Genomic DNA, 23,660 nt, shown 5'->3' on the forward strand with positions numbered 1-23,660 from the left:
CTTGTTTAAGTTTAGGACACAACGCCCTATGGATTCTCACAATGTCGATGGTCTGAGGATCTTGTTCCAAAAGGATTGAGCGGAAAGTGTCAGTAGCAGCCTTATTTAGGGCCTCATAGGCTACAGATTCGGGTAGACCCTTTATCCGTATGTTGTTTCTACGCTCTCTGTTTTCATGATCCTCTAGAGTGGAATGAATGATGTGCAGTTGTTCCTCCTGAGCCTTAATGCAGGTGAGGATGGCATTGGAATATTCGGTACAGCTGGTCTGTGCATTTTCCACAGATTCTAGCCTAAGACCCTGTTGTGATATTTCTTGTTTAATGCCCGTAAGTTCCTTACCGATGGGTTCTAAGGCTTGGGCTAATATACGTTTGATGAAGGAGCGTGTCACCGGATGTTCCTTGCTGCTAGAACCAATATCCGAGTCGCTCTCCATATCTGTGTCTGTTTCTCCTTCTGGAGCAGAATTGGATGGGTAGTTTGTTTTGACAACGCTAGGAGTTGTAAGGCTTTTTTAAGTATTTGTCTAGGTCTGATTGAGAGGTTAGAGAATTAGCTTTGACTGACTTGGGTGTCTTGGTACTAGATTTCACCATTGTGTGGTATGGCGAAGTATGAGTAGAAACAAGAGAAGCAGCTGTTTCCTCCCCCTGCCGGCAGGAACGGATTAGTAGGTGTTCATTTGGTTAGAGCTTAGTCCAAGGGTATGGAAAAGCTTGAGCAATTGTTTGTGGCTATGTACTATACGACCGCAGACTATTTGGAGAATATAGAGGAACGAATCTCCTGATCGGCCTCTAGAGGTCAGTCTAAGATTGTTATATTTCCAGAATGATCTCAGGTTCTCAAGTTTTAGATCCAAGAGGATTCCAAATGCAGAGGAATTATCTCAGGAGAAAGTTTATAGATTGATTGTCAAGTTTAATCAAATTGGTGTGTATACTTCAGACAATGATGTCCCTTAGATGTTAAAGTGTGCGAAATTAGCCTCATAGAATGATGTGGGAGTTCTTATAATCAGTGGGAACAGGGTAGAGGAGGCAAGGCAGATCTCCCCAAAGGCGCTGGAGGGGTTAATTCTTCCTCCCCCTGGTCTCAAGTGGCTCACCCTGTTGGTGGCGCGATGGAGGGGGAAAAAGGCGCCTATTTGGGCAGGAATCCCCTTTAAAGCGAGCTGGTCACTTAATGTGGGCAGCAGGTCAGGCACCAGGTATAAATGATAAACGGAGCCCCTGGTCTCCCTCTCGGCCTGCAGATGCCTCCCCACTTCCCCAATGCGCTCACAGGGTCGTCTTAGGCTTCAAGAGTCAAGAGCGGCCGCATCTGAACTTGCTGCAGCAGAGCAGCGCTCACCTCAACTCCGCTTCCCAGTGCCGTGGGGGGGCTCTGCTCCAGTGGGCGGCGGATCAGGCCGGGGGTCAGGGGTCCACGCTACAGCTCCAGTGTCCCTCAGTTAGCCGAGGACACGGCACAGAAAGCCGCCTCGGGGATAATTTCGGGTGCGGAGAGAGCCAAGGTGAAGGAGCAACCGGCGAGCGGCACCTCTCTCCCAATGGCCACCACCTCGTTCTGGTAGGGCTATTGCCGAGTGCTGCCCCGGGGTCTTCCTACCTCCAACTGCAGCCACAGGAGTTCTTTGGCCGGGTCCCGGATGTCGTAGCAGTGTTTTCCGGCAGGCCCCGGTCTTCCCACCTCAGTCCGTCCGCGGCCTCCGAGGAGAGCCTCCTCACCGCTCCCGATCGCCGACAGGCAGCTCCTCAGCCGTCTCCCAGCGTCCCACAGATGCCCACAGATGGCGGCGCTTCACCGCAGGTTCCACGGCTCTGGATTCACAGGTTGCTGGATTCTCGGCGCTGCGCAGCTGCAGATCGCAGGCTCACGGTGCCTCCAGGTCCGGTCTCAGTGCAGCCGCTTCACAATGCAGGGTGGCCACACACTTCGTCTAGTGGAACGAGGGAGGGCACCAGATCAAATGACCACTATGATGGTGGGGCACATAAAGACGCAGTCCTTATAGTGGAGGATTGTGAGCCCGGATATAAGGACCGCAGGTTGAGGCCTAGTGAAGGGTCACACCATGCGGCCTACGTGGAGTTGTTTGATAGCAGTGCAAAGTGATTAATTCAGGCAATCTTGATCTCAAAAGAATTGCAGTGCCATGCAGAGACAATATCCTTTGCCAAAATAGAGGAAAATTAGACTTTCCTAATTGATTGCTGTCGATTAGAACTGTTCCTTCACAGAGCACACATGAACCACGTCCTGTTCCCCTGCTGTCCAGGCCACGCCCCCGGTCACATTCCTTCTATACATGCGACCTGTTCACAGTTTGAGGGCCAAATCATTAGTCACAACCTTTTTAGTAAATTAGTTTTATGTTTATTGATAATTTTTTTGCACATTCTGTAATTTTTTTAAATTAATATTTACTTCGGCAATAAAACCCTTTTTTCTAAGATTTTGTGCACACTAAGTCTTTTTGCTGAGTTTTCCAAGCAGACACTAAGTGGAGACTTTATTTTGAAACATTTTTGAGATTTTGGAAAGTAATTAGAGAGTTTCCACACAGTTTCTGCTCCAAAAAACCATTGTGTGTACTTAGCCTAAATGTGCAAATGAACACAGCAGCACCCAGAAAACCCAAAGCTCTGACAAAATACTAGACCCTACTAGGATATCGACCACCTTTTCTTTGGCTCAGGCATCAGTAAAAGATCAGTGGGGGTCTGATATTGATGACCTAGGTAGTGGAAAACCCCTTCAATTTTAGACAACTCCTTGAAGAATGTTCTTTAATAACACTGTGCACATTATTGGACGCCTTTGTCTTCTTGTCATGTTTTATACATAGATACGTAAACCAGGCTTAAGTGCTTCCAGTTGTTTTAAAAATTCTTCTCTTTCCTTGGATAATTCAGTTACCTCAATCCTGCAATTAAAAGGGAAAGTAATTACCAAAATAATAAAGATTCAGAGCAAAATTAAAACCCAGCACCCCTGCCATTCACTTCCAGCAGCCAGAAGTGCTCAATTGTGGAACTGTACCGTACAGCTCCGTCAATTTTTTAGCATCAGAAACTGGGTACTGCAGCAGCCCTTAGTGATTCAAGTAGGTAGTGAATGTACAGTGCACATTGCCTTGCGCAGGCGTGCACTACGGAGGACAGAGAATGAACTTCAATCCAATATTGCAGCCATCATGCAGCCAGCGGGTAAGGAAAGGGTGAATCAAACACCCAAAAACTCCGCCCATATGACCCAAAACCAGTCCCGCCAAATTCAGGTGACAGGTTCCCTTTAAAGGGGTCTTGATATCAGAAAAGTCTGTGCTTAGAGTAAAGGCTCTCATACACAGTATATAGCTGTCGATTGAGCTGATGGGTATCCCTCTCAATTCCTCTATACATAGTAGCTCTCATTCTTCCCAGTTTTCCTCTCCTGTGTCCTCACAGACAGCCATTGACAGACTCCTCAAATAAAGATAAGCCTAAAACAAATGCATAGTCACTAAAAAAGACACTTTAGGAAAAACTGCAGGCAGGGTCTTTTGGTTGTAAAATTTCGGTAGGTATACTTGCGTATAAAAGACATCATGTCCACACATCCCTAGGAGTCTGAGCTGAGGAGAGATGCTTCATGCAGATCGCCTTGGTTGGACTTACCTGATCTCCTTCAGGTTTTGTGAATTTAGTATAAGCTCTTGGATAATTTCAGCGCTGACATCAGTAAGGTAATTATGGCTCAGATCTAGATGTATGAGATTGGGGTTTTTGTCTAGTGAGGTCAGAAGTGGAGCATATTCATCCGTCAACTTTATCTGCTGGAGCCTGAGGAGAAATATAATGGTTATAATGGTTCAGAATGGAGAAATATAGCGCTCATGAAGAATTTTCTCCCTTCAACAACCTTAGGATGTTGTTAAAGGGAATCTGATGCCTTGTAAGTAAGGATGCCCATTTTGCTCCTTTGCCTTGGGAGACAAGACCTCTATTTGCGCATGCGCTGCCTCCGGCAGACTTTCTCCCGAAGCCCACCACAGGGAAATCAATGGGAAAATGTGGAAAGTCCATTCAATACCGGGCCTGCAGCCTCGCAGTTCTGGGACACCCCATCCTCTCAGCACGGTGGCCACAGCATCGCCCCACTTCTGTCACCTCCTCTAGCTTCCTGCACCAGCAACCCTGCCTCCTGTGACCCCGTTCCACTGCAGCCTGGGTAAGCTACATTTGGATTCTAAGACGCACCCATATTTTCGTTCCGAATTTGGGGGAACAAAAGTGAGTCTTATAATCTGAAAAATACAGTACATTATTACCACAAAAAAATTATTTTAGGCACAGATTTTACATTTTCATATGGGAAAATTGGTAAAAATGGCACCAAAATTTGGCACACAAATTCTGCTGAACATGCTAATACTTAATATATGGCTGTACAGTACTACTTATCTATACGGAAAGATTTGGGAGTGATCAAGCGCTATTTGACTAATTGGAGCACAGATTTTGCTAGAATAGTTTGTGGACTCCATATGCTGAGCCCCTAAGTTCCAGATTCACAGAATACCTCTCCTCATCTGGCCACATTTTGGAAATTTTACCTACAGGTACATTTATCTACAGGTATAGTGACAATTTTCACACCATGTGTGTTTTCTAGAAATAAACAGCAATAAATGTTGCTGAGTAAAAATTGCAAATCTGCCATTGTAGTCTCCAGTACATTGTAGTGACCAGTACATTGAGCCTATCTCCTGCTTCTGGAGACATGCACCCAGTAATTTAGGTGAGCTCTCATTGCTACAGCGATGCCAAACATATGGGTGCTAAATGTGGTTTAAACACACTGTGAGGCTCAGAAGGGGGGGGCATTGGATTTTGTAACACAGAATTCACGAAAATGCTTTTCAGGGACGAGGAGCCATTTTGCTTTTCCAGAGCCTTTGTGCTACCAGTAACGTGGAAGCCCCCTATATTTCCATTAACAGATGACACACCTCAGTGGGGACTTGCATTTTTTATGGATTGAGTTGAAGCTTTTATTGGAAACATTTTACACAACATTTTGGATCACATTTATCTGGCGCTCTATGCTGACCAATTACTTTGGCGTTTCCATATAAATCTCCTAATGACGTGATTCAGATGAATCCTCCCAGGGATCCATTCACTATAACGAGGTAACAGAGTTACTGTGGACTACGTCTGGCCTCAGTTCAGTGGTGTCCTTCTTTTCAGAAGTGCACAAAACTGTGGCAGACCACAATTTTATGCATGCCTAAAAAGACAGACACTGCCTGATAATAGCCAGCCAGACGGCCTCCATCTGCCTCATTATAGGGAATCTTCTGCAGGAGGTTCCGTCTGAATCATGTGTGTCAGAGATTTACACGGAAACCCCGGTGTAAGCGCTCAGCGCAGAGCGCAGGATAAATGTGTGTCGAGCCTTACTGCGATCTTTGGGAGGCAGAAAGAATAAATCAAGGGCAGGTCAAGATTTGTTTTTATTTTTTTATGCCGTTCCTTGTGCCGTATAAGTGATTAGGTGACTTGATACCAGACTAATATAGCTTTTTATGTTTGGCTGATGTTACACACTAGAAGATACTTTTTTAAAATATAAAAACAAGTTTTTGCATCTCCATATTATGAAAGCTATAATTTATCAATATTTCTGCTGACAAAGTCATGTGATGGCTTGTTTTTGCGGGACGAGTTTACGTTTTTATTAGTACCATTTTCCTTCATACAACTTTTTTATCACTTTCTATTCCGATTTTTGGGAGACAGAATGAACAAAAACCAGCAATTCAGGAATTGTTTTTGTTGTCTCTTTTATGCCATTCACCGTGTGGTAAAAGTGATAACACAACTTTATTCTTCGGTTTGGTACGATTAAAGAGATACCACATTTATGTTTTGGTTTTATATTTTGTCACTTTTACACAATAAAAACAATTTTATTAAAAAATATATTTTTGCATCGCTGTATTCTGAGAGCTGTAACTTTTTTACTTCTTTACTGATGGAGCTATATGGCAGCTTGTTTCTTGCAGGACAAATTTACATTTTCAGTGACACTATTTTTATTTACATTCGACTTTTTTATCGCATTTTATTCCACTTTTTGTTTGGCGGCATGTTGAAAAAGTATAGTTTTACTTTTTTCTTACGTTGTTCACTGAAGGGGTTAACTAGTGTAACAATTTTATAGATCAGGTGGTTCTGAATGCGGCAATACCGAATAGGTGTATTGTTTTATGTTTTGATGCTTTTACACAATAAAAACTACTTTTTAGAAAAAAAATATTTTTGCATCAATTTATTATGAGAGCTATAACTGTTTTATGTCTCTGCTGAAGGAGCTGTATGGCGGCTGTTTTTTGTCGGACAAGATTACGTTTTCAGCTATACCATTTTTATTTACATTTGACTTTTCAATCACATTTTATTCCACTTTTTGTTCTGTGGTATGAAAAAAGCATAATTTTTGACACTTTTTTAATTATTTTTTACGGTGTTGAAGGGGTTAACTAGTGGGACAGTTTAAAAGTTAGGGTCATTATGGACGCGGCTATACCAAATATGTGTAGCTTTTGTTTTCACATAAATATATGTATTTATTGGTATATTATTTTTCATTTTTTTGTTCTTTATTTTGTGATTTTTTCTTTTTTAATATTTTTACAATTTTTAAAAACGTTAATTTTACTTTTTTTACATTGTTCCAGGATGGGAGATCAACTTTCCCTGCACTGATCACTGATCTAATGCTTTTGCACTGAAGGGTATTATACCAGTCCCTAGCACAAAGGGAGATGGCATGTCACCTCGTGCTCTGTGCAGGAAGTTACAGGCCACTGTACCTGGGTGTCCACACAGCCATTTTTAAGCCCGTTGTCACCATGGAGACAATCAGCACAACCCGATTGCAATCGCATTGTGCCTATCAGAAAAGAGAGGAAGCTTCCTCTCGAAACCGATCAATGTTGCTTTCGCTATTGACAGCAGCATCAGAGGGGTTAAACGCCCATGATTAGCACTAGCACTGTTCGTGGACATTTTTACAGAGTGCCCACTATAATATAAAGGTGACGCCCGCTGATGATTGTGGGAACGCACCTCCAGTGGCACCATACATGTATGGTAGATGTCGTAAGGAGTTCATAGAACAACCTGATGAACACAAAATGCTTAGTAAGACTACTCACGACAAATGTGATATAGTGCATGATGGTCTACTAAGAATAGTGATTAAATCGGAGAAATATGGACCGGCCAAATTGTTCCTGGACAGATCTAGGTCTGTGACGCTCTGGTTCTCAAGTAATATAGATGCCAGTGAAGAACATGATTCTGATGTGAAAGAATTATTCCTCAAGCTGTGAAAAGAATAAAGAAGTTGCATGTTTTACATTATCTCTAGATATCACTATCTGTTCCTTACAAGAAGTCTAGCTTTTTGGAATAATCAGAATATACTTTAGAGAATTAAGGTTCTTACCTTAATTTTTGAACCCTGCAGGCACCTGGAGCTAGGATCCGATAAAATGACCGCATATCACTGTCTTTCAAGTCATTGTTCGAAAGCCTAATCCGGCAATAGGAAATTATTAAATGTCGGTTAATACAATTACACCCAACATGTACAATTTGCTTTTGGATATAAATGTGGTGCGTTTTGGTGTGTGAACTTCAGAAATCAATTTGATTTCCTACCTGAGCTTTTGAACTGTGTGCAGAATTCCTGTGATCCTCTCCAAGCCTTCACTTTGAATGAAGCATCTATCTAGATTAAGGTATTCAGTTTCTTTGCAGGATTGAAGTATAAAAGCCAAGACGGTACAGTCCACAGGTGTAAGATGGAATTCCGAAAAGTCCAGCTGTCCATGGGATCCTATCGTGCTACAAACAAGATGCTTATTCCGGGATTCAAAAAGATAAGTGATTAGATTCATTTTCTCAGAAGGATCTGTTTCCAGTGTCCACTTTGTTTCGATTTCTTGCTTGATCCACCTTATGACATACTCAGAAGCAGAAGTTGTACTACCTAGGAAGGACCGCAGAAGAGATCTAGTGGTACCATCAGAGAGGCCACAGAGAAATCGGATGAACATTTCACCCCGACCGTCTCCAAATGATTTAACTCTATTAAGTGCCAACTTCATCTCCGCATCAGAAAAGTTCAAAAAATGAAGCAAGGCTGAGAAGAACTCCTGTATGGTGAGATGTAGGAAAGAGAAAGTGCGCATATGACTTTCTATTAAAAAACTAGAAATTAATTTTGAAGTAATGTCCACTTTAAATGTTTCAAAGTCCCTGGTATCAAAAGAAAGAATGTGATTCATGACTCCATGTTGTGCCATGTTCCCAATGGAAATCATGATCTCCTCGGGATGTTCAGTATCTGCGGAGTGATTAGCAAGAATGTTGGCCACGTAAGACACAAAGAGTTGCGTCACTGTTTTGGGTGCATTTTGTTGAGCATCCTTCATTTGTGTTGTAAATGACATGGATAATACTGTACAGATGATCCAGCAGTATGATGGGATGTAGCAGAAGGTGTACAATGTGTCGTTCTGTCTCACATATTGCAAAACCCTACTGGACAATTCCTTGTCTTTGAAAAATTGTTCAAAGTATGCCTCCCTTTCCTTGGGAAAGAATCCCATGATCTCAGAGACCCTTTGGAAAACACCAATATCAACAGAAGCCAGTTTAGTTGGTCGACTAGTCAACAGTATTGAAGACCCATTGAGAAGTCTTTGTCTCACCAAGCTAACCACAATGACACCAAGTCTATCCTGCTGTTTGGTGTTGGAGTATACAGTTTGTGAACGAAAATTAATGTCATGAACACTTTCATCTAGGCCATCAAAGATGAAGAGTAGTTTTTCGGGATCCTTTAAGATATTTTGAAGATGAGTCTGTAGATAAGGATATTGGTCAAGGATCATGTCTTCCAAACTGATTGTATCATATCTGTTTAAATCCCGGAATTTAAAGAGGAAAATAAAAGAAAATCTCTGATAATGTTTCTTAGTCACCCAGTCATAGACAAACTTTTGCATTAGTGTGGTCTTTCCAACTCCAGGTACACCACTGACCATAACTACATGTGGTGTACACCTGGAACGGTGACACCAACGGAACAGCCTGTTGGGTGAGATACGCTCTAAAGTGCTTTGTGCTTTACTCAAATAATGCTCATGTCTTCCCCCAGTTTCTATTATCTCATGTTGAGTGCGATTCCTGAACTGCTCAGTAGAGACAACAATTAGATCCAGGTAGCAAGTAGAAATGCTACAGATTCGTGTCTGTTTTGCTAGTCCTGGCGCACTGTGTTCTTCTAAATTTTGGGTCATTTCTAAAAGATGCTTCTTATGAGTATTATGGGTATCTGCAAAAAAATAAGATTAAAAAATATAATCAACCTAAAACTTTGTTAAATGAATATAAATTAAGATAAACAGACACTAATCACAGTAAATGAGCATTCAATGGATAAGGAAGGTATTCAGACCCCTTTACATTTTTCACTCTGTTTCATTGCAGCCATTTGGTAAATTCAAAAAAAATTATTTTTTCTCATTAATGTACACTCTGCACCCTATCTTGCCGTAAAAAAACCCAGAAATGTAGAAATTTTTGCAAATTTATTGAAAAAAAATCGGAAATATCACATGGTAATAATTCTGCAGACCCTTTGCTCAGAAATTCATATTTAAGTCACATGCTGTCCATTTCCTTGTGATCCTCCTTGAGATGGTTCTACTCCTTAATTGGAGTTCATCTGTGTTAATTAAACTGATAGGACTTGATTTGGAAAGGCACACACCTGTCTATATAAGACATCACAGCTCACAGTGCATGTAAGACAAAATGAGAATCATGAGGTCAAAGGAACTGGCCAAGGAGCTCAGAGAAAGAATTGTGGCAAGGCTCAGATCTGGCGAAGGTTACAAAAGAATTTCTGCAGTACTCAAGGTTCATAAAAGCACAGTTGCCTCCATAATCCATAAGTGGAGAAGTTTGGGACCACCAGAAGTCTTCCTAAACCTGGCTGTCCAGCCAAACTGAGCAATCGTGGGAGAAGAGCCATGGCGAGAGAGGTAAAGAAGAACCCCAAGATCACCGTGAGCTCCAGAGATGCAGTAGGGAGATGGGAGAAAGTTCCACAAAGTCAACTATCACTACAGCCCTCCACCAATCAGGCATTTATTGCAGAGTGGACCGACGGAAGCCTTTCCTCGGTGCAAGACATATGAAAGCCAGCATAGGTTGCTAAAAAACACATAAAGGACTCCCAGACTATGAGAAATTAGATTCTCTTGTCTGATGAGACGAAGACAGACCTTTTTGGAGATCATTCTAAGCAATATGTGTGGAGAAAACCAGGCACTGCTCATCACCTGCCCAATACAATCCCAACAGTGAAACATTTTGGTGGCAGCATCATGCTATGGGGGTGTTTTTAAGCTACAGGGACAGGACGACTGGTTGCCATTGAAGGAAACATGAGATATCATGGATGAAAACCTCTTCCAGAGTTCTCTGGACCTCAGACTTTGCCTAAGGCTCACCTTCCTCCAAGACAATGACCCTAAGCACACAGCTAAAATAACAAAGAAGTGGCTTCAGAACAACTTTGTGACCATTCTTGACTGGCCCAGCCAGAGCCCTGACCTAAACCCAATTGAGCATCTCTGGAGAGACCTGGAAAAGGCTGTCCATCAACGTTCACCATCCAGCGTGACGGAACTGGAGAGGATCTGCAAGGAAGAATGGCAGAGAATCCCCAAATCCAGGTGTGAAAACTTGTTGCATGATTCCCAAGAAAACTCATGGCTGTTCTAGCTCAAAATGGTGCTTCTACTCAATACTGAGCAAAGGGTCTGAATACTTATGCCCATGTGATATTTTAGTTTATCTTTTTTAATAAATTTGCAAAAAGTTCTACATTTCTGTTTTTTTTTCAGTCAAGATGGGGTGCAGAGTGTACATTAATGCGAAAAAATGAACTTTTTTGAATTTACCAAATGGCTGCAATGAAACAAAGAGTGAAAAATGTAAAGGAGCCTGAATACTTTCTGTACCCACTGTAGGAAACAATCAGGTAATAGCTACAGATTGCACCCTGCAGAAAATACTAGGATCTTTAACCTGTAACCTACAAGGGGGGAGAGGCAGGTAGACCAATGGATAGTTTCTGGAAGGGCTCCTGCATCCGCGGATCCAAATTGCACCCTTTTTGCCCTTCCCTCAGCATATAGACATGAAACAGTCCAGACAGTGACCAGTAAGGGTCAGTAAACTAACTGATTATAAATGTGAAGTCCAGATCATAGGTACAGTCTGTACTCATATACTTTAACCCACGGAAAGACCTTACCTCTGTAGCTTACAATGTAGGAGAAGCAGGTAGATCTCTGAAGAATTTCTTGAAGAAGGCCTGTATTTGGGCATTCAAAGTGCACCCCTGTGCAGCATTGTTTTCTCCCCTTTAGCTGAAGATTGCCTATAGACCTCTGTTAGATGCTAAACCGTGGACTGTGTGAATCAAATAGCATAGTCTAATATGCTATTTATTACCTTTTATTCCTCAGTATACGAACCAAAAGAACACTCTTTTAGACTTTGTCTGGCAATGGAAGCCTATGGACATGTTTAGCGTGTTAGTTGGAGCTTTACTGCCATATACATAAATTGAAGAAGCAAAATTTGAAGTTACCAGGGCCTTACAAAACATGCTTGCTTATATTAATGTGAAAATAAATCATTAGATATGGTTCCTTTTTAAAGGAGGGAGGAGGGGTAGTTTTCTATTGAAAGTGGTGTCTTCTCTCCGCATTTCCCCATTTTATATATCCTATTAGGAATTATGATCTTTATTATGGAGAAAGGTCCCCTGGTTGGTCAAAGTCTTGGCACTCAACTGTTTAAGTCAGCCCCACATACCTTGAATGTGGCAGCAGCCATGGAAGATTCAACAATGAACTAGGGAGACCTAGTTTTAATGATGGGGCCCCAATCAACTATAATTTTATCTCCTGCACTGTAAATAGATGATACAGTGCCTTGCGTAAGTATTCGGCCCCCTGGAATTTCTCAACCTTTTCCCACATATCATGCTTCAAACCTAAAGATACCAAATGTAAATATTTGGTGAAGAATCAACATGTGGAACACAATTGTGAAGTTGAACGAAATTTATTGGTTATTTTAAATTTTTGTGGAAATTCAAAAACTGAAAAGTGGGGTGTGTAATATTATTCGGCCCCTTTACTTTCAGTGCAGCAAACTCACTCCAGAAGTTCATTGTGGATCTTTGAATGATCCAATGTTGTCCTAAATGTCTAATGATGATAAATATAATCCACCTGTGTGTAATCAAGTCTCCGTATAAATGCACCTGCTCTGTGATAGTCTCAGGGTTCTGTTTGAAGCACAGAGAGCATCATGAAGACCAAGGAACACAACAGACAGGTCCATGATACTGTTGTGGAGAAGTTTAAAGCCAGATTTGGATACAAAATGATTTCCAAAACTTTAACCATCCCAAGGAGCACTGTGCAAGCGATCATATTGAAATGGAAGGAGTATCATACCACTGCAAATCTACCAAGACCCAGACGTCCCTCTAAACTTTCATCTCATACAATGAGAAGACTGATCAGAGATGCAGCCAAGAGGCCCATGATCACTCTGGATGAACTGCAGAGATCTACAGCTGAGGTAGGACAGTCTGTCCATAGGACAACAATCAGTCGTACACTGCACAAATCTGGCCTTTATGGGAGAGTGGAAAGAAGAAAGCCATTTCTCAAAGATATCCATGAAAAGTGGCGTTTAAAGTTTGCAACAAGCCACCTGGGAGACACACCAAACATGTGGAAGAAGGTGCTCTGGTTAGATGAAACCAAAATCAAACTTTTTGGCAACAATGCCAAACGATTTGTTTGGCATAAAGGCAACACAGCTCATCACCCTGAACACACCATCCACACTGTCAAACACGGTGGTGGCAGTATCATGGTTTGGGCCTGCTTTTCTTCAGCAGGGACAGGGAAGATGGTTAAGATCGATGGGAAAATGGATGGAGCCAAATACAGGACAATTCTTGAAGAAAACCTGTTGGAGTCTGCAAAAGAACTGAGACTGGGACGGAGATTTGTCTTCCAACAAGACAATGATCCCAAACATAAAGCAAAATCTACAATGGAATGGTTCACAAATAAATGTATTCAGGTGTTAGAATGACCAAGTCAGAGTCCAGACCTCAATCCAATTGAGAATCTGTGGAAAGAGCTGAAAACTGCTGTTCACAAACGATCTCCATCAAACCTCACTGAACTCAAGCTGTTTGCCATGGAAGAATGGGCAAGAATTTCAGTCTCTCGATGTATAAAACTGACAGAGACATACCCCAAGTGACTTGCAGATGTAATCGCAGCAAAAGGTGGCGCAACAAAGTATTAAGTTAAAGGGGCCGAATAATATTGCACGCCCCACTTTTCAGTTTTTGAATTTCCACAAAAATTTTAAATAACCAATAAATTTTGTTCAACTTCACAATTGTGTTCCACTTGCTGTTGATTCTTCACCAAAAAATTACATTTGGTATCATACTTTCGCCAGAGAGCCCCTTATAGTAAGGAAACAATTGCCTGAACTGAATCCTAATTTTTGTATCATTTACCACTTAGTTGATATAATTGGTGTCCATCTGCATCCAGATTGATTTGTGCCACTAACGTATCACCTAGAATAAAAGAAACAAGCAGATAACCAGTCATCTGAAACCATTTCAGGGAATCGTCCCAACCCATAAATATCCAGTTACTGGGGTTCAAAAATACTTAATTAAAGGCACATGAGTAAAAGCTGCATAATGAGTGATTGAGGACAAGAGCCAATATGGGCATATCTTTTTAGGGCAGTTCCAAAATTAAAGATATGTCAAACTTTTCCAAACAATTATTTTTTTTATAGCTCAAATGCATCTAAAATATTTAAATATATACAGCTCTTATGCAGATTTCTATGTCTCCTTGGTTGCTGCTTACAATCATAACCTTAGCAGGTATGTCCTATTACTTCACAGGAGACCTGTTTTAACTTGCATGAGGAAGGTAAAGCTCCTCTAGCAGTAGAGACAATTAGAGTAGAAGATTGTCCATGTCATGAATAACATTGTTACCTCTTTCAGTAAATTCAGCGATTACTCCAATCAGATTAGGATTTTGGCAATTATTCTGTAGGACAAAAAGACTTTCCCACAGTGCTAGCACTGCATCTCGCCCCATGTCCATAATATCTCTAATTAGAATTTCCGAAAATGCAGAGGATCCTAATTCTTTCTCCAATAGAAGGTAATCCTGAAAAATAAATACTTGTATAAGTATTCTAATAATTTTCACAATTCCTCCTCTGGTGTAGGGATTATACGGATTGCAAAAATGGCAAATGACTATGATGTCTTAAATACTTAGGGCTTCAACCTCACAGTTACTGTGAAGATGACTTCCCACCAAGCTTATTCTCCATCATCCTCTATGCAACCCTGATTGTATGTCAAAAGTAAGCTACTGTCTACAGAAACTGGACAGAAGCCACCAAAAAGTAACTCCAGTTGGGCTTCCGGTGTGAATTAATTGTGTATGGTTCTACAGATACTGTTGGTACCAGATGACCAAGTTGTCTCTATCTCATTCACCTCGTGTAGCTTTGTCTGGTCAGGCATAAATAGTGAAGACCACCACTTGGAGAAGACCTTCCCTCTACCTAGACTGATATTAGGCACCATTGTATCCCATATATACCTTAAGGCTGTGTGCACATGTTCCGGATGTTTTTCTGTTTTTCACCTTTTTTGCTATAAAAACGCGATAAAACCACAAAAAAACCGCATCCATTAAGCATCCTATTAATAGAATGCAATCTGCAATTTTTGTGCACATGTTGCGATTTTTTTCCGTGAAAAAAACGCATCGCAGCATGTTAATTAATTTTTCCGATTTTTCGCGGATTTCCCGCTACTTAATGCATTGGGAAGCTCCGAAAAAAACATGAAAAATCCGTGCAAAAAACGCAAGAAAAATGCAAAAAAACACTTGTGGATTTCCTGCAGAAAATGTCCAGTTTTGTTCAGAAAATTTCTGCAAAGAATCCTGACGTGGGTACATAGCCTAATTCTTCTTGGAGAGGATAACTATTGTAAAAAATAATCTTTTTTTAGCCATTCTTGAAAAGAAGGTCAAAGAAGGGATTGATTTAGGTTTAGGGTCTTAAAGACCAGTAACAAATAGGTTGATAAATTTAGACCATTTTACATAAAGTAACCAGGTTGTACCTTTGCGCATATTATAGTTTTGGAAACATTTACTAACATACGGTATTTTACTTCTATGAAAGACTTTCTTCTCACCCTCTCCATGGGGACATTTCGGGAATTCAGCTCGCTCAGGAAGTTCTGAGAGTCCAAAATCTCCACTATGTGCGTCAGGTCATTCCAGAAATATTCATACAGAATTTTCAGGGTGAACATTTCATACTGTAACAGTCGTCGGCGAAACTGCTCAATGTCATCTAGATAAGAAAATCATATAGTGTCACTGAATCATCTTATTTTTTACATGTTCAAAATTATGGCTACCATAACTCCTGTGGCTCAAAACCAAGGAGGTAAATTATTAGAGGACAAGATCAATATTGAGAAAGAAGCATCTACAAATCATCCTATTGACTTCAATGTAACAAGGCTGCAAGTGGCAGACGCAATCAAAGACAGGTGTGAGGCAGTGTCTGGACTAAAGCCACCATGTCTTAAGTCCCAGTGACCCCTTAAAAATTTATAGCAGCGAGCACTGACAATCATGAGGAGGTTCATACGAATTATCAATAATGCAATGGTTTGCTCCTCCTCCTGGCATATATTTTACAATATTGTCTCAGCATATCGCTTGAGAAATTATCAAAGATGGGTTCTTATGCCCCCATAATGGATGAAACCAATGACAAACATGCTTTTTGATTGCTGGCAGGTTTATGGTAGGAAAGAATATTTGTAAGGCCATTCATGAGAACATCTGTAGGAATGTTCACGTGAACATTCCTTTAGGCAATATTTGGCCTTGAGGCTGTGGCTCCATGAAGCCGCATCCATTTACCATCAAAGATCCAGCTACACACATGCAATGGCTGATACATACGTTTTCCAGTAGTACTTCAATTTTACCCACAAAATCATGCATCTTTTGGCTGCTAAATGTGGATTCCTCAAGCTGGAGATGGAGCGCCCCCAAACGCAGGGCCGCGGGGTACTCGGTACCGGGCCTCTGTCTCGGTCCTGGGGTTGTCACGGTGGCTGAACCTGGTCCGTGACCCTGTTAAGGGGCGTCCAATGAAAGGTGATGAAAGTTTGTCAAGTGTTCGTGACGCCACCTGTGGTATTCGGTCAGGGTGACCGACGCTGCTTGGGGGTCCACTGGGGTGATGTTATGACATCTAGATGGAATACCTTCCCACAGGTGAAGTGTTTCCCCAGGGCTTCCCAATAGTGTAGATGGTGATGATGTGAGGTGCAGTTAATAACGAGGACACAAAGGGTGCAGTCTCTTTACCTTTACTGAAGACTTCGGGATCCGCAATCCAGAGCACTGCCAACAGGGCTTGCTGAGACCGGCCGGTCCGAAGGCACATCCAGAGCTCCCTTTGCAGGTGGGAATCAGTGCCTACCTACTAGCGCCTGCGTGTTGTAGTCCTTCCCTGCTGAGCACCACGGGATAGTCATCACAACTGTCGTACTTGTTCTGATGTTCTTTCTCTCTCCTTCCCCCAGATGATATGGCTAGGACGCACCCGTATGACAGGTAGGCCTGGAGTTATTCTGGGACCCTAGAGATGCCCCTCTCCCACAATTGCCTCCTATGTCTGCTTAGGTGATTTAGGTGAGACAGCCAACCTATAATTAACTGTCCTGCCGCTGTTTGAAGTAATGCTTGGAGTCTGTTACTTCCTTGGCGTTCCGGCCACCGGCTACGCGCCTCATTAGGATGTTGCCAATCTCGAGGCACGACTCCTACTGGTTCTATCGCCTTTTTGCTATGATCTCGTTTGTCACTTCTCCACAATATACTTTGCTTCGTGTCCTTCCTTAAGATGCCGCCGCAAGGTAGTGCAGGCGCGGCTCCGTAACAATCTGTCCTTTTCACTAGGTCCCTGCCAGGATCCCACCCCTGACAGGTCCTCCCTGGAACTCTCCCAGGCTGCTTTCTGCCTAACTTCCTGTCCAACCCCCAGTTTTACCCAAGTGTGAGGAGTGGCCTAATACATAGAGCCCTTTGCTCCCCCTGGTGGCCGGAGTGTGAAGTGTAGTGTGTGACTGTGATACCTGGTCAGGTCAGTGCAATCAGACGTAACATCACTCCCCTTAGTAGCAGAGCGACATTACTGCAACGACCAGGACTCTGGGGTGCTGCAGAGACTCAACCTAATAAAGCTGAACTCCACCTATGCGAGGATGGCTTAGAAGACAACTGAAGTAGCCATTTCTCAATCCTGGTTCATGAGGGAGGAAACACTGCTACTGTTGAACATATCTATTTGTCTTCAACCTTTATTATTGATGTAACTAAGGTGACCTTACTGACCATCACTGATGACTCTTGAAATATTTATTTCCATGGCTTCTGTCCTCCACAAATTAAAGATGTCTTTAAACTTCAGTCTAAAATGTCAAAACAAAGTAGTAGATTTTAATGGATCAACATATAAAATAAAATAGATGCGGTGATTGAAACATGATCAACAGCAGTCAAGCAAGACAGAAATAGGTCAATAAGCTGTCCATGTTCGGTGAATATTTGTTTTGCAGACAGTCATCTCTCTGGAATCCCCACACACATGAACCCTTGGCTCAGCCAGTTGTAGAGATGAGCGAACTTGTTCAGAAAACATTCGCCAAAGTCATATTTGGCACTAACGTTGCACATTCAGATTCATATTCAGATACCCGAGCATTTTTCCTAAAAATCTGCAAAATTCAGCCAAAGTTTGGTAAGTGATCGAGTTTACTATGGGCTGTTTCAGACGTTAGTGTTTCCGGTAGCAGCATGGGCTACAAAATGTCCTGCAAACTTACACACTCATGACCCACGGATGACATCCGTGGGTCATCAGTGTGACACGTACCTACACGTGGAAATTAGCAGTACTGTTTGTGATGTTCCCCATTGTCCAATGCTGAAAACAGCTCACATTACTGTACCCTGCTCGTGCTATGATCAGTGCTTTCAGGGGACAATGTTGAGAGTTTTATTCAACTGTTAACAGCAAGAGGGGGCGGCGGCTGATATCAGCATTAAAGGGAACCTGTCACCTGAATTTGGCGGGACTGGTTTTGGGTCATATGGGCGGAGTTTTCAGGTGTTTGATTCACCCTTTCCTTACCCGCTGGCTGCATGCTGGCTGCAATATTGGATTGAAGTTCATTCTCTGTCCTCCATAGTACACGCCAGAAAGGCCGTACTGGGGGCCCACGGCACGTAAAGGGAGGCCGCCATGACAGGGTTACGTGGGACCTGGGGAGCTGGAGCAGTTAGAAGGGATACGGTGGTAAGGGGTTAACTGGGAACTTGAGGGGTGGCTTTAGGGGCATTTTTTGAAAATAAGGGGTGGAACTAGGGGACTGTGGGGAGGGGGCACATAAAAAGGGGCACGCTCCTCACGCAGGCATCCATTTTAGGTGCCTGCGTGACAAGTGAGGAATCTCTGTCACACTTACCAGAATGGACGTTGAAGCGATCCTCCAGCGTCTCCGGACGGCAGCCAGCTCCCAGGGGACAGATTGGCTGAATGCATCCGTTAACAGCCTTCTCCAGGGGACATCGGGAGCACCATCGCAGGCACCGCAGGACGGGCGCCGGCCGCGGAGGACTAGGCCTCCGGCGCGCCTAAGCCCGGACATCATCCCCAGGGCCCGGCGCCGAAATAGGAGCCCCTCTGCGGACCCTCCGGTAAGCAGCGCTGTTACCTCCACCTCACAGCGCGGCGCCGGGAGGAATCCTCCAGTGCGGCGGGGCCTACAACGGGGGGTGGATCCTTCCTTCCCTCCTTCAGTGTCCGGGCGACGTGGGGCGGCAGGAGCAGGAGCCGGTACGGCGGCCGCCAGCATGCCCGCTGGCGCCGCTCAGCGTGGGAGGCAGCGACAGCCGAGGAGACGGGGGTCAGGTGCGGTGGCCCCTCAGCGCCGAGGATTATGCGGGTGGCAGTCGGCTGGCCCTGGCATCAGCGTGCGGCCTTCTGCAGTGCACAGCTCTGGAGTCTTCAACGCAGCAGCGCCCTCTGCTGCTGGTGGCCTGGATATTGCAAGTTCTGCGCCCTCTGCTGGTGTTGGCCGGGATTTTCCTGCAGCTGCGCCCTCTGCTGGTGATGGCCGGGATTTTCCTGGATCTGCGCCCTCTGCTGGTGATGGCCGGAACTTTCCTGGATCTGCGTCCTCTGCTGGTGGTGGCGGAAATTTTCCGGATTCCGGCAGGCGACATTCCGTCGCTTCGGTACGCAGTGCCGGGGACGTATCCGTGGCAAGGAGCCGCACATTAGGATTATTTAGTCTAGAAAAAAGACGACTGAGGGGCGATCTAATAACCATGTATAAGTATATAAGGGGACAATACAAATATCTCGCTGAGGATCTGTTTATACCAAGGAAGGTGACGGGCACAAGGGGGCATTCTTTGCGTCTGGAGGAGAGAAGGTTTTTCCACCAACATAGAAGAGGATTCTTTACTGTTAGGGCAGTGAGAATCTGGAATTGCTTGCCTGAGGAGGTGGTGATGGCGAACTCAGTCGAGGGGTTCAAGAGAGGCCTGGATGTCTTCCTGGAGCAGAACAATATTGTATCATACAATTATTAGGTTCTGTAGAAGGACGTAGATCTGGGTATTTATTATGATGGAATATAGGCTGAACTGGATGGACAAATGTCTTTTTTCGGCCTCACTAACTATGTTACTATGTTACATCTTCCATCGGGCGGCAGGATGCTGGCTCGGCCTTTTCCCTTTCCGCAGCACCAGGGCAGTCGACGGCATCACCGAGTCGCCAGGACACGGATACGGCCGCCAGGAGTTCGGCGGGCAACATCGCGGATCAAGCCGGTCGGGATGCAGGACACCTTCGGCTGGGAGCTGGATCTTCGGCTGCTGGGCTCACAGCACCCAGGCAGCTAGGTGAGAACATTTTCCCTATCTTTAATTTGCCAGGCATAGTTTCCCCTGAAGCTAGGAATAGTGACATTACTTCGGGAGTTGCTAGCGGGGGTATGGGTTTAATCCTTAGAGGTTTAGGGGAGCTAGCGGGCTTGTGGGGGTCCGGTCTTAGCAGGGGGTCTTTGCCGTCAGCTGCTTGGTTGGGAAATACGGGGTCGTTTGAGGGGTCTAGACAGTTGTCTGAAGTTACGGGTACATCCAGCAGTGCGGGTCCTGCGGCAGACACGGGGAGCTCATCAAGGGAGAAGGACGGAACAGCACCAGGGCCTGGGTCAGGAATTGATGCACCAGGTGAGGGAGCTTTGCAGGATAAGGAAAAGGAGGATGTACCGCAACTAGACGATGCGGCTAGGGGGGAGGTCTATGTCTGCTTCGAGGGCCCGTTAGGGGCACATTTAAAACAAGAGGTTAGGGAAAAAATCTGGAAAGGGGAGTACATAGAAATATTTTCTCTTTTACCCCTAGAGAGATTTAATTTGGATAGACCTAGAAGGGAGGACTCTAAAAAAGAAGATGAGGAGAAACGGAGATATAGGCTGATTCCCAGATCATTTTCAAATTGGCTGCAAGCTTTCGCTATTATGGCTTAGCGTAATCGGGGAGAAGGCCCCGGAAAATTGCTCGGCATTATTTTGTTACTTAGATGCCATAGGGGAGGCTTACAGGACCTATGGGGGACAGGGTTGGTTACGCTATGACGAACAGTTTCGTCAGCGTAAGGCTTTTAGGCCAAGTATCAGGTGGGATCACAAGGACATAGCGTTGTGGATGAGAGTTATGGTCCTGTCCCGTTTAGGTCAGACTAGCCAGCCTTTTCACGGGGGCGCCGGGAGTTCAGGGCAGTCAGGACACTCGGCGGCTTTGCAGAAGGGACTGTGTTTCGCCTTCAATGATGGCATATGCAGATTCGGGAGCAAGTGTAAATATAGGCACGAGTGTTCAACCTGCGGGGGGGTGCATAGCGCTTCAAAATGTTTCAGGGGTAACAGGCAAAAAGTTGGAGATTCAGCTGACAAAAGGGGTGACTCCGGTGCAGTGGGTCGTGATGGAGGCCTTTCTAAGTAGATACCCTGATAGGTCAGCTGCAGTTTTATTGCGCGACGGTTTTAAGGAGGGTTTCAAAATCCCTTATGTTGAGCAGGATGTTAGTTTAAAAAGAAAAAATTTGAAATCGGCGTTACAATTCCCGGAGGTCGTGTCGGAGAAGTTGAATAAGGAAGTTGCTCTGGGAAGAATGGCAGGCCCGTTTGTCGCCCCTCCGATTGCAAATCTGAGGGTGTCACCTCTTGGCGTGGTCCCTAAGAAAGAACCTAATAAATTTAGGTTAATCCATCACCTGTCATTTCCGAAGGGATCTTCGGTTAATGATGGTATTGATCCCGAGTTGAGTTCGGTGTCGTACTTATCATTCGATTCAGCGATGGAGTGGGTTAGAGCATGTGGAAAGGGGGCTAAGCTGGCTAAGACCGACATCGAAGCGGCCTTTCGTTTGTTGCCAGTTCATCCTGACAGTTTGCATTTATTGGGTTGTTTTTGGGATGGCGGCTTCTTTGTTGATCGTTGTCTTCCCATGGGTTGCTCGATTTCATGTGCTTACTTTGAGGCCTTCAGCATGTTCCTAGAATGGGTGGTGAAAGATGTGTCTGGGATACGCTCATGTTCGCACTATCTGGATGACTTTCTGTTTATAGGGCCAGCGGAATCAGCAGATTGTTCGATTTTGTTGCATACAATGGAGAGTGTGACAAAAAACTTCGGGGTGCCTTTGGCGGAGGATAAAACAGTTGGTCCGGTGACAGTGTTGAGCTTCCTAGGCATTGAAATCGACACGGTAGCAATGGAATGTAGGCTACCTGCAGACAAGGTTACCGCATTGCGCCAAGATGTGGTTAATACGATTGGTTTGAAGAAGATAAATTTGCGCAGTTTGCAATCGTTGTTAGGGAAACTGAACTTTGCATGTAGGATCATGCCGATGGGTCGAGCGTTCTGCCGCCGCCTATCCTTGGCAACAGTAGGGGTAAAGTCCCCTTTGCATTTCATCAGGATAAAGAAAGAGTTTCGGGACGATTTGAAGATGTGGGCGGATTTTCTGGACGAGTACAATGGCAGATCTCTGTGGATTCAGCCGGTGGCAGATGCTACCTCCTTGGGCATTTTGGTGCATGTCGTTGAAATGAGTGGCTTTGGTCTTTTCTTTCATGGTAGCTGGTCAGCAGCGGCTTGGCCGGAAGAATGGAAGGAGGAGGGGTTAACAAACAACCGGCTACTGTTGCATTTGTTCCCCAGGGTAGTTGCGTTGGCCCTGTGGGGTGACAAATTGAGGAATTTGAAGATTTCTTTTCATTGTGAGCATGTTGGAACGGTGACGGCGGTAAACTCGTTGTCAGCGGCTACGCCTGCAGTAGTGAAGGTCTTGCAGCACTTGGTTTTCCTGGGTCTTAAGTTTAACTTATGGATTGTATCTGAAGTTAGCTTGTCAGCGCCTGATCCAATAGTTGTTGCTCTTTCTCAATTTCAGTGGCAGCTTTTCCGGGATTTGGCACCACAGGCGGAGAGCGCGGGCCGGGATTGTCCAGTGGAGTTGTGGAACATGCCGCGAGGGCCGTAACAGAGTTATTTACCAAATCGCTCGCGGATTCATCTTGGTCTCATTATAATCAGGCTTGGAGCTTGTGGGAATCCTGGATGTCAAGTATGGACCAGGATATGGAGGAGGAGTATGGTTTGTTGTTGTTCTTAGGTCATCATTGGGAGGCAGGTTGGTCTGTGACACGTTTGAATAAGTTTCTGGCGGGGCTAGCCTTCAACCTTAAATGGAGGGAGGGTAAGGATATAACGAAATCCTTCTTGGTTCGGCAAGTTGTTCGGGGTTGGAAGAAAGGCTGGAAGGCTTCGGACGGTCGCCGACCCGTATCTTATGAGGTGCTCTCAGCCATTGAGCGGAAGTTGCAAGAGGTGTGTTTTTCCGAATGGGAAGTGGTTCTGTTCTGTGCAGCCTTTTCTTTGGCCTTCTTTGGGGCATTTCGGTTAGGTGAGTTGGTTAGCCCGTCCGTTAGTAAAAAAGGTATTTTGTTAAGAGAAAACGTGGATGTCGAAGGGAATAAGGTGGTAGTGTTTATTAAGGCTTCCAAAACGGACGTGTATGGGAAAGGGTGCAAAGTGGTGTTGTTCAATGTTGAAGGATCCCCGGTGTGCCCGGTGGCATCCGTGAAGAAGTACATGGCAAAGGGCGGGGTGTTAGACGAGCCATTCTTGGTGCACGAAAATGGGTCTTTCTTGTCCCGTTTTCAGTTTATTTCTGTTTTTAGGAAATGTTTGGCGGCAGCGGGCTTACCTGCAACACAATATAGTGGTCACTCCTTCAGGATCGGGGCAGCGACTGAGG

General features: G+C 44.2%; 1 protein-coding gene across 2 annotated transcripts in view; it reads right to left on the reverse strand.

Annotated features, from left to right (window-relative positions):
* Window positions 1-2,359: 2,359 nt before the first annotated feature.
* The window catches only part of LOC138639675 (NACHT, LRR and PYD domains-containing protein 3-like), a 32,890-nt gene continuing 11,589 nt past the window's right edge, over window positions 2,360-23,660 (reverse strand). The window contains exons 2-10 of one of the 2 annotated variants that reach the window (XM_069728774.1): window positions 17,654-17,730; window positions 15,430-15,590; window positions 14,203-14,380; window positions 13,702-13,764; window positions 7,722-9,402; window positions 7,507-7,593; window positions 7,214-7,384; window positions 3,666-3,830; window positions 2,360-2,932 (exon numbers count right to left, since the gene is read on the reverse strand). In XM_069728774.1, coding sequence (XP_069584875.1) covers window positions 2,845-2,932; window positions 3,666-3,830; window positions 7,214-7,384; window positions 7,507-7,593; window positions 7,722-9,402; window positions 13,702-13,764; window positions 14,203-14,380; window positions 15,430-15,590; window positions 17,654-17,687 — 2,628 coding nt within the window. In that variant the 5' untranslated portion in view covers window positions 17,688-17,730 and the 3' untranslated portion in view covers window positions 2,360-2,844. The remainder of the gene's footprint in view (window positions 2,933-3,665; window positions 3,831-7,213; window positions 7,385-7,506; window positions 7,594-7,721; window positions 9,403-13,701; window positions 13,765-14,202; window positions 14,381-15,429; window positions 15,591-17,653; window positions 17,731-23,660) is intronic. The other variant, XM_069728775.1, reaches the window with a different exon arrangement.

Source organism: Ranitomeya imitator, chromosome 1 (assembly GCF_032444005.1).
Source record: "Ranitomeya imitator isolate aRanImi1 chromosome 1, aRanImi1.pri, whole genome shotgun sequence".
In the NCBI taxonomy this organism is placed as follows: domain Eukaryota; kingdom Metazoa; phylum Chordata; class Amphibia; order Anura; family Dendrobatidae; genus Ranitomeya; species Ranitomeya imitator.